The following is a 10,967-nucleotide window of genomic DNA, read 5'->3' as shown; positions in this document are numbered from 1 at the left end:
AGCAGAGGATTGTCCAAGTAGTGTCCAAGGGGTCATAAAACGTAAAACACTAACCCAAACATCACAGGAATAAAAGGAACCTTGTGGCATAACTGATCATTAACATAGATACACCCAGGAGTATGTTCAGAGTGCTTTCACAGCCCCCTGGATTTTGTTAAATCCCTATTTTTGCATAGTTTGCTGCCTCCATGTGGTGACAGTCAGCGCTGGGCCACAATTCCCAGTGATCCTGAGTAAAATCCCCCAAGGAACACTCCTGCAGCTAGTTGTGAAATCAAATTTCTACCCCTCCTGTGTCATCACAATTTCCACCCCTTCCATGGCTGATCCCCTCTTCAATCCACACTTTTGCTTCATTTACACCCCCTTTCTCCTGCTGTTCTTTGCTCTGTCTCTGCTGCCATCACTACCTTCCTCTCCACAGCAGCCTAGAACTTTCAGATCCTAATTCACCCCTTGCCTCTGTTCCACTTACCTTGTTCCACCTGCAGCTTTTGGGGGAATGCCTTTCCCGACAAAGAAGGAAAGGAGGACCTTTTCCTGGGATCTCCTTCCACCACACTGGGAAACAGTTTCTAAAAGGCAGCAAAATGACAGGCAGAACACTGTGACTGTCCCTTGGGTGTTCCCTGGGCACTGCAGTAGCTGTAACAGATCTGAAGGTGGGAAAAGGTTAGTCTGTGTGACAGAGGTTGGGCTTTTCCACAGTAGTTTCTTTCTTTCTGAATTTAATTCTCATTTTGGTCTGTCCATCACACAGCTGAAGTGCTGGCCCTCTAGTGTGACAATTTTTTATTATTTTTATTTTCAGCTGGGCTACCTGTTGTATAAACTGACACAGATCCCGGGAGCAACCCAACACTTTGCACTTCCAAGATCTTTATCCACAAAAGGAAACCTATTAATGGTCCTTTAATGTTAAGAAATTAGTTATTACATAGAGTAAAAGACATTATGGACTCAATGAATCACAAAGTACCTGAGTTAACAGAGAGAAGGTGAAGGCTGGGCAGAGCTTCTCTTGTCTCCATGCACTGCCTGAATAATCTTCAGCTGAAACCTCTCTGGATGGGGCTGCTGGACCTGCCCAGGTTTAAATTCATGTGCAATGTGAATCTCTAAACTCTGATACCCATTTTCAAGGCTCAGATCTGCTCAAAGCATGTATTAAGTCATGTTAATTGTTAATAAATTTTTGCTGGGCCATGTGAGAAACACAGTCATTCACAGGTGTAACTTTTAATAGAGTCAATGCTAATGTCTCCTTTCCACTCTGAAGAATCCAAGGATGAAACTATCCAGCAATACACAAGTGCAGTTACAGAAGAAGATTGTGAACTTGGATTCACGTTTCACCAACAATAAACTCATTTTATGGAAGGAGTGCTTTGTACTGGTGCTCACTCAAAACACCTGTTACCAAACTGCATTTATTTCCTTGTACAATTATTTTTTGCACCAATTTTCAAGAACTTAACAGTAGTTACTTTCTGATCCTTTCCTGTACTGTTGGAGTGTCTGTCACCATTCTGGGCTCTGTTTTTGAGAAGGGGAATGTTTAACCCTCTGCACCACCTTATTTCAACCCACACGGCCACATTCCCGCCATGAGCGTCAAACTGCATCACTTCAGCTTCTTCCCTCGAAGAGAAATTAGGTCTGAGGGGCGCTCTCGGCCCATTTTATTCTTTGGAAGAACAATCTTTGGGTTTGCTCGGCAGCTGCAGACCAGGGCGGGAGCGGCCAGGCCCGGCCCGCCGCCATCTTGTCCCCCAACACAGCCCCTAACCCTGCCCTTCCAACACACCAAAAGCCTATAAAAACACAGAGTTTGAGGAGGAAAAGCAACATAAATAGAGCTGCCTTCGAGGCAGACCAGCCCCCGGCGGCTGAGGGGTGCAAGCGCTGGGGAACGGCGGGATCCCCCTCAGGGCGCCCTCAGTGCTGCCCGCCCCCTCTATCCGCCACGCGCCCTGAGGGTGATTCTGAGGGCGATTCTGAGGGCGGGCGGCTCCGAGGGCGGGCGGCTCCGAGGGTGGTGGCTCTGAGGGCGGGCGGCTCTGAGGCAGGTCGGCTCTGAGGCAGGTCGGCTGTGAGGGCGGTGGCTCCGAGGGCGGCTCTGAGGGCGGAGAGTCGCAGCCCCGCCAGCGAGCCCGCGGCAGGAGGAGGAGGAGGAAAAGGAAGCCACGGCCGCCCTGTTTCCCCGCCCTACGGCGGCTTCCAGCGCCGTCCCCCGGCGAGACGCGGGGAACAGGGAGCATGTGTGAGGAAGGAGCCGCCAAGCTGCGCCTCAAGTCCCGGACGGCGCCGTCCGCCCGCGGCCGGGAGCGCAGCCCTGGTGCCGAGCCCCCGCCGCGGCTCCAGTGAGTCGGGACCGGGGGGATCGGATCGGCCCTGAGGGATCGGATCTGTCCCGGGATATCAGATCGGTCCTGAGGGGATCGGATCTGTCCCGGGATATCGGATCGGCCCCAGGGGATCGGATCTGTCCCGAGATACCGGATCTGTCCCGGGGGATCGGGTCGGTCCTGAGGGCCGGAGAGCCTCACCCGGGGCTCACAGCCCCAGCGACGTTTCGCGGTCAAATCCGTCTGTTAAAGGTTATTTCATAAAATGCCGCCTGTAGCGCCTTTTAAAAAAGAGAGATAAAGCTGCAGGGTAAAGCTCAGCGGGCCTTCTGCGCTTTCCTTGGCACAGAGCAGCACTGGCGAGGAGAGGGCCTGAGAAGTGTTAATGTATGAAAACTCAGTTCTCTTTCTTCCAGCATACAGCTCACAGGAGAGCAGAAATAATTGCTCTTTTTTCCAGACCTGATGTTCGGGAGGAGTGAAGGCAGAGAGGGGTTTGGTTCATATTTATCCCTTCCACCATGGGCTGTGAGAGATTCATTACTCTGCTCTTCAAGGGCATGTTATTTCTAATTTCTTCACCGTGCAGCTTCATTCCTGCACAGAGACCCAAGTAAAAGCACCAGGAAGAATGCTGGAAATAGCATTGTGGCATTAACATTCCATCCTCCCCATGGAATTGTCTTTATACAGCATTACCTTTTGGTGCTTATAGTTCCTAGGATCGATTGCATCAAGTTGTTTGGAAAGATAATCAGTAATTTCAAATGGTGGTGTTGGAATGCCCAGACATACATGGGAACCGATGCAATTGCCACCCTCAGTGCAAGCACTTCGATATTTCTGCGTTCAGCAGGTGTTAAGTTTGAGAAGATAAAATAGTGGCTGCACTTAACTGTTTCACTTGGAAGTAAAGATAGTGATAGATACTTACAGCTCATTTGTTACAAGCACAAAATAAAGCACTTAGACATTAATTTTTTGCTAGCTGTACAAATTACATAAATCATAGTAAACTGTAAAAAATAGTTTACAGGCTAAATAATGTCTTTGTGTTCCAGAAAAAAGAAGCATCAATGTAAGAGTATTTTCTTTCCTCTCTGCCAGCTTCAAATTATTGGACTGTGCCTGTCTTTACAGGACATCAACTGACAGATGTTCCTGGTTCGAAAAGGAACCATCAAATGAGTGTGAAAAAACCTGGATTTTGTTATTGAAAGACATCAGTCAAGATTCACAGTGCACAGACTGGGACACAGTGCCCAGCTTTCCGGAGTTCTTGGAAAAGGTAATGTGCTGTATCCTTGTTTTTGCACTTTGTGTCCTGCTTCCAATAGCGACAGCCTGCTTAATGGGAAACAACCTGAAACAGCTTTTAGAGATGTGGGTTTCAGCTGTTTAATTTCTATTTGCAGTGGTGTGGCCAAGCATGGTGTGGCAGGGAATATAAGGACAGATTTTTTTGCAGTACAGGAAATTCTTTCCAACATTTTGCTGGGAAGAGGGAGACTGCGTGAGGATGCTGACTGCCATAAACCACCAGCATCTCCCTAAGGAATGAAACTGGAAAAGGCAAACTGTAATGGAGTTAATTACACAAAACTCACCCTCACGTCACTCCAGTAGCATTAGGCAAGATCACAACAAAATAATAAATTAGAAAGTACCTTTTTTTTTCCCCCTGACCAGCAGCAGATTGTTGTTTTCATCCTTAGTCTCTCTGGAACATGAGTACCCATTGCACCCATTTAGAAATGTTAAGGGAAGATCCATATTCCATCAGCTCCAGGAAGCTCCTAATTGCTTTATGGGTGCTAGAGAAAGGAACATAAATAAAATGTTCTTTTCCTCAGTGTAGTTCAGCTTTCTCAGTATTTGCAATGTGTTTCCAAAGCCTGGGGTTTAGGTATTGATTGAGCTACATTTGCTTAAGACATTCTCTGTGTGTGTGTGTTGTAGAAGGCTGAGGAAAAGAGTCCAGAACACCAGGAAGTCTTTACAGTCGGAATGAAAGACTTTCAGTGGGTATCATTCCCATCTTTTCACAAAGAAAAATGCCTAAACCCTGAGGATCTGAGCTCCCAGCAGCCAACACAGAGCAATGAGTTACATAAAGGACAAGGCCAAGCAGATAAACTGAAAAGTTTATCATCTACAGCTGAGAAAACCTGCTGGGACAGTACAGATCAAGCCAAAACTGCAGTTGGGGAAGAGGCAAGAGGCGTTTCAAAGCTGGGTGTGAATCCTAAATCGTGTAAACTCCCTGGACACAGCAGCTCAGCACAGCCCTCAGCATTGGCACAAAGCACTGCAGCAGCTCTCAGCCCTCAGCAGCACTGCTCAAGGACTGCCCAGAACTGCAGGGCAGACAGGAAAGAGAAGGGTGAGAAAGAGCCTCAAATCCAACCCCATCAGGGGGATGTTCCAGGAGGAAAGGACAGAGGGGTGCCTGCAGAGAAACCTCAGCTCAGGAGCACTCCTGGGGCTGAGAGCCATGAGGAGAAGATGGAAAACCAGAGTGAAGGAGCTTCAGCTCTTGACTGTTGTCCAATGTGTCAAATGCAGTTCAGTGGAAGGTAAGTTTGTGTTGTTTTTTTCATAACTTCCCCCTAACTGAACCCCAGCAGGTTCTCTATGCATCCTCTATATACAGAATAACAAAAGCAGACCAAACTACTACTGTAAGATCCTTTTAAACTGCCAGAATTACCTACTTTAATCCAGTTTACAGGTTGAGTATCTGCTCTACAATAAGACTTGTTAACACAATTTCATAGTACTTAGACTGTCAGAGTTGCTGAAAATGCACTTTTCAACAGGTCCTCTAACCCTGCAAGCTCTGTTGGGTGCAACTTTTCCTGTTGCTTGGAGGCTGAACAGGGAGACAAAAGAGTGGCTGCATTAATATTTATACAATTTTGGTCATTCTATCAAGTGAGTTAGACAGAAAGCCTTAAAATGCATCAGGTCTCCATAATCAAGTCTGCTACTCAGCTCCAGTTTGAGCAGCAGTAACAGCAAAGCAGATTTGCTGGGCACAGGAGTGACTCCCTCACTAGGGTACCAGAACACTTCTGGGAAAGGCTAAAGAACAGAGTCAACAGAAGGATTTGACTGTTTTAACTGCACAAACTCTGTGTTTGCAGACTCTCACAGCTGGATATCGATGGCCACCTTGCCAGGTGCTTGTCTGAAAGTGCAGATGATGTCATGTGGTAAATCCAGAAGAATGAAGAGCAAAGGAACAAGGCCAAGGATGAAGCTTTCTCAGAGGAAAAGGAAAAACATGTCAAGGAAGCACATCCTTGTCTCTGCCTTGCTTAAGGATCACAAACCAGTAACTCAATAGAAGGTCAAGTGCCACCTGCCTATTTGGGGTTTTTTATGTTAAAGTCTCTCAAATGCACATAAAGTACTTCTAGTTCTGAAAATGGTGCTCTGGGAGGTCCCAGAGACCCCCAGGGAAATCAAGCTTGGTACTCCTGAAAAAATGTGTTGTTGGAAACCCTGGAGACCCTGCTTTGTCTGAGGCACCACAGTTCTGACAGTTCACAGTCCAGACACAGAATAAACAGAGTACAGTGTAAAAATACAGGAAGGCTCCTATGGATTTAATTTACAATGGGTTCTGTTTCAGCAGTTGGACATGGCCCAGTTAACTGATAAATAATAACAGTCTATTAACTTTTTCATTAAAGTCTTTAATAGATGTGCAAGAATATAAATGATCTCAGCTGTTATGGATTAGTATACCATCTTCTGCACAATTAAAACTGGTCAGCAAAGATCCCAACTAATTAATTATACAAAACTACAAGAACATATTTACTGTTTTACAATCATTAAATTAGCTAGAATTTTCATTTACTATTTCAAATAAGACAACTATATATCATTACCAGATCCATTTGTAATATATTAGGATTTTTTTTCCAAACCACACATTTAATTACATCCTTCATTTTCTTTTATTTATAAAACAAGTACTTTATATAAAAAATTTCCCCTTCATCATGAACAGAACATTATTCAAACACTTGCACATGAGCAACCAAACTTGTACCCAGCAAACTATTTGGCAACACAGCAACATTGTAAATGCCTGTAAATTCTTAAATAAAAATCAAATAGTCTTTACAATGTTTGTTTAGCAAAATGTGTCTTTCTCTTCTTCCTTCCCTCCCTCCCAAAATGTTCTGAAACCTAGAAAAAAGGTTAAAAAAAAACCCAACCCACATTTCTAATATTTCCAGTTTAAAGTTCCATGCCCTGGCATGTCAAAGGACAGCTTAACCTGTCACAGTTCCATTCATGAGCTGCCTGCAGTCACTCTGATCACTACTGATTAGCTTTAGTACCAGGGGAGTTGCAAACACTGAATGGGAAGTTATTCAGGGTAAATAAAATAAGAGGGGAAAGGGGAAAAAGGAGCAATTAAAAAAAAGTCAGATTACATTTAAAAGGTAATGTTGCCTTTAGTAGATAATAAAGTATCTAAAGTCCAGGCATTTGAGGCAAGTACTTTTTACTAGTTAAATTATTTAGTGTTGATTAAAACACATTTTGCTGAATATGAAAAGCTACAGTCCAACAGAGAAACCCACAACTGAAACCTGAATGGGATTCGTAGAACTAAACAACCACAGGTCTGCATAATTGTGGCTAAGGAGGGGATACAAAATGTAGATTGTTAATCAATGATTAATTATTTCAAACAATGTTTTGGCAGTCTGGTCCTAGCACCTCATGACTTGGATGTGAATCCCAAAGATGTCATGTTCAGCACCTAATGCAATGCTGTACCCTGAGAAAACCATAGGTTAATGTAAAGAAAGTGAAAGTGTCACAATTTATCCTGTGTTTTACACCAAATCAGGTGAGATGCCATAGCACAGGGGTTCTTTTCTCTTTCCCACACACCCCACAAGCCCAGCCAAGGCAGCAGAGCCTCACTGCTGTCCCAAGCAGCAAACCCCGAGGGCTCAGCTGAGGCTCCAGGACCCCAAACCCAGCTTTGCCAGCTCCTGAGTTCCTCCCCTTTCACATTCCCTGCCCCCCTGGCACCCCCAGTTCCCACCAGAAAGGAATCCATAGTTGTCTTTTGCTTTTTCCAATTCCTTAGCTAGTCATTTTTCTTCCATTAAAAAAATTGTACTACTTTGATGCAAATCATTTCGCTGAAAGATCCCATTCTCTGATGCAGAATGATTAGTTATTAATGTACACTGAGCAACTGTAAGCAGACAGTTTATCATAAGTAGGAGGTGTGCTTTATCAGGAAAGTGGATTTTATCTTATGGTTATTCTAGATTTACTACTTAAACTTTAAGGCTATGCTTTACTATGCTTTTGCTCTACATCTGAATATTTGTATTGTTGATAAAAATACTTTTCAAAAATCTAATATACAACATAATATCATTGTAGGTGTAGGCACTGCTTAAGTACGTTTAGAAATCCTTTGTGTGCAAATTTAGTTTTCTTCAATCTCTACGTTTTGGTAAATTTGGAGTTTAAGACAACAGATTCTGAAATTGATACCCTAAATTCTAATTTGGAATTAATCTCACTGAGTCACTCTGCATTCCAAATTCTGTAAAAATGCAACTAAACATCAGGCTGCAGCTGTGAACTGTATGTTTCAGATGGAAATGTCAGTTAACATTAACAAGCAGAACTTACCAGGTGTAAGAACGTCCCAAATAATCCTTCAATGCAGTTTATCCATTTAGGCACTTAAATCCTGTACCCAAATTTATGTTTTGATTGCTAATAAAACACAACTCCTTTTAAATATATCTGAGATGTTTAGACAGGTACCACTTGTGAAAAAAGGCATCAAAAATAAGCTTCAACACCACCGTAATATATTTTATTCTTCAGGATGTTACACTGTAATACTCTTCAACTGGGAGCTCATTGCATCAAATGTTTGTAGAAAGTGTGTGGATCTCACAGTTTCTCATGATCTCCTTTTGCAGGGATGCAATGAACGTTTCAATCCTTCATGAAACAGGCACAAAATGCAAATTCCTTCATTAATGAAGCCAGTAGTGTCAGTGCCCAGAACTTAAGAATCACTAAGTGGCAGAGGACACCCACCAAAATCATTATTCTCTTCTTTGATTTTCAGCAGCAAATTTGTTTTTAGATCATTGGTCTCCATCCAAAGTGACCAGTCCCCAGCCTTGCATGCATATACTGTAGTTAAGGATAAATTAATGTCATTCACACTGTCCCCAACGAGGTCATTCCTTCATACTGTTTCTTCTGTTGACAGCAACAATGGATTAATATATTCAAATCCTTCAAATTCTGACTGATCTATTCGCTTTATTATATCTCTGAAAAACAGATGAGAGCAGAGTTTAGTTTGTTAGAACACTGGGCAGTCTTGTATCATAAAATAAGTTATTCAAGATACATAGGATACAAAGATTTCAAATTTACTGCAATGTTGCTATGTTCTAATGGCAAGTCCATCATCTCTTAGTGATTTTCAGTTAATTTATGAATTAATTTCTTGGGCAAAAGCAGCACATACTCATCATCTGGGGTGAGCTGCACAGGCTCGCTGGTGAACTGTGTGTCGAAGTTATCCAACCCATAATCGTCTGTGATCTGCGGCTGGAACGGGGGTGTCGTCTGCTTCTTCTCCAGCTACCCAAAATATGGGGGAAAGGAAAAATTACAGCATGCAAGAGTTACAAAATCCCTCAGGAACATCAAATCCAACTGCAGTAAATGCTATTGGAGAGGAACATCAAAATACCCAAGTAATACACGTTACAAGCCAGGCAACACACAGCAACACAATCAGTGCTCTGCATTTGGAAATAAAAATCCACAAATAACTTAATCATTGAAGTTCTCTCTAAATTGGTAGATTACACTCAGGATTGATCAATTCCCACAGTGCTGCAATACAGCAGTTAGCACAATATATTTACTTTTGTTCCTGAGAAATCGACCTACTTTTCTTCCTGCATTTGTGTGCAATCTGTCACATAGTCCAATTTATAGTAGCACAGACACCAATATTCTAATTCTAACATTTATATTCAGTTTAAAATCTGTCTAGGCTACAAATCTCCATAATCTAACTTAGGACAGGTAAGCATGAGGTGAGTGAGTAGTAGTTACCACTGACCAAAATATGACTTGTATTACCAACATGGGGAGCAAACCTGATTTTAGGGTCAGGATCTCCCATGATCCTTGGTACAGAGCAGACAAAACAGAGAGGAAATCACAGAAAAATCTTGCATTTCAGGTTTCAGATAAGAGCACAGTAAGTACAGGTGGAGATAGGAGGAAATTGTGAAACTGTCACAGGGTGGTGAATTAACACAACAACATCCTATCAGTGATCAGGTCTGGGAAAGCACCATGAAATCAAAGTTGTGAGGTCAAAATAATTAGCTCCTCCCAAACAAGAATGGCAGCATGAAGGAATCAGCAAAATGAATATTTCAAAACTGAAGTAGGGTGGCAGGACTTGTAGCCCCACACACTCACATCCAGCAGCCATTACTCCACAAGGGGTTAAACATCAGACTTCCTTTTTGTTATACTCACTAAAGCATAAAAGCCCTCCTAAATAAGCCTTTAACCTGAGAAAATGACTTAAAAAAATAGGTGGTAGAGCTCTAGAAAATACCTCACTGCAAACAGTAGCTGTGGCTGTGTAGTTCTTGCTCCAGCATAAATGCTTAAACACCATAAAAGAGGCACTGAGATAAGAATAGACTGAATTTACCAAAACAATCAAAAAAAGAACTGCCCTGGGTGCTGCTGAGCCATCCTACAGCAGAGTGAGCAATCTGAAGTGTTCTGGGCTGAGCCACATGCAGTTTGGATGACTAACACCAGGAAAAATGTTCCTGGGCTGCATGTTCACTTTCCCTCTATTTATTTTTCCATTTAGCTCAAGCTTCACACAGAACAAGTTTTAAGTCAGTGTTAGATTCGTTTCCTTGGGTTTCAGCTTGAAAAGGTTTGGAAAAGCTTTTAAGTCCAAATGTTTTCTTTGAAATGCAGGTGGTGAATGGAAGATTCTAATAACTAAAAAAGCTTTCCAAATATTTTCTCATTTTCTCCTGAGTTTATTTGCCAAAACTTATTAGAAATTTAACTTCAAGTTTATCTGGCATTGATCCTTCTGAGCAGCACTGTCCTAATCATTTTACACAACAGATCAGCTAAAGCTTCCAATTTTTTTAACAGCTATTTAATATTAAAGCTTTCAGTCATAAAAATATGTTAGAAAAATATAAAAATTCAATCAGCATAAATGTTGATCAAGAAGTACCTATTCCAATGAAGAATTTTTTCTACAAATAAAGAAAATACAAATCCAACAGTTGTCTTTTTCCCTCTCTGCCAAAAACCAGCAAAGCAGAACAAACTGCAGGACATGATGTTCTGCTCCACAGCCCCAGGTGAGCTGCACTGTGGCACCACAAGGTAGCAAAAAAATTCCCAAAAAACCAAAACCACTCAGGCTGAAGGGAGAACTCCAAGCAAGGGATGTCTGACAAAATTAAAGACAGCTCTCATTGCAGGGATAATTTTGTAAACACCAGGTGTTTTAAAACACTGTCTCTTTATGCTCTG

At 42.5% G+C, this 10,967-nt stretch overlaps 2 protein-coding genes across 4 annotated transcripts in view; one reads left to right on the top strand and one right to left on the bottom strand.

Annotated features, from left to right (window-relative positions):
- Positions 1-2,107: 2,107 nt before the first annotated feature.
- Positions 2,108-7,520, top strand: FAAP20 (FA core complex associated protein 20). 2 transcript variants are annotated; one of them, XM_085080242.1, is made up of 4 exons: positions 2,108-2,366; positions 3,492-3,639; positions 4,314-4,927; positions 5,498-7,520. In XM_085080242.1, the coding sequence occupies exons 1-4, from the start codon at positions 2,263-2,265 to the stop codon at positions 5,568-5,570; spliced, it is 939 nt and encodes a 312-aa protein (XP_084936368.1). In that variant the 5' UTR covers positions 2,108-2,262; the 3' UTR covers positions 5,571-7,520. The 2 variants fall into 2 exon arrangements, with proteins under 2 accessions (XP_084936368.1, XP_084936367.1); XM_085080241.1 differs by having other exon boundaries at positions 2,109-2,366; positions 4,311-4,927.
- The window catches only part of PRKCZ (protein kinase C zeta), a 39,630-nt gene continuing 34,694 nt past the window's right edge, over positions 6,032-10,967 (bottom strand). For both annotated transcript variants that reach the window (XM_085080239.1, XM_085080240.1), the window contains 2 exons: positions 8,896-9,011; positions 6,032-8,695 (listed from right to left, as the gene is read on the bottom strand). In XM_085080239.1, coding sequence (XP_084936365.1) covers positions 8,608-8,695; positions 8,896-9,011 — 204 coding nt within the window. In that variant the 3' untranslated portion in view covers positions 6,032-8,607. The remainder of the gene's footprint in view (positions 8,696-8,895; positions 9,012-10,967) is intronic.

The sequence above is a fragment of the Lichenostomus cassidix genome, chromosome 21, assembly GCF_008360975.1.
Source record: "Lichenostomus cassidix isolate B80296 chromosome 21, HeHo_3.0, whole genome shotgun sequence".
Taxonomy (NCBI): domain Eukaryota; kingdom Metazoa; phylum Chordata; class Aves; order Passeriformes; family Meliphagidae; genus Lichenostomus; species Lichenostomus cassidix.
The sequence above is the reverse complement of the archived record's forward strand: the minus strand, read 5'-3'. Positions and strand labels throughout refer to the sequence as shown.

Excerpts from the sequence above, each read along its gene's own strand:
- FAAP20 (XM_085080241.1), top strand. The coding sequence starts at position 2,263 with ATGTGTGAGGAAGGAGCCGCCAAGCTGCGCCTCAAGTCCCGGACGGCG. Across the intron at positions 2,367-3,491 it reads GAGCCCCCGCCGCGGCTCCA|GACATCAACTGACAGATGTT; the intron begins GTGAGTCGGGAC and ends CTGTCTTTACAG. Across the intron at positions 3,640-4,310 it reads TTCCGGAGTTCTTGGAAAAG|AAGGCTGAGGAAAAGAGTCC; the intron begins GTAATGTGCTGT and ends TGTGTGTTGTAG.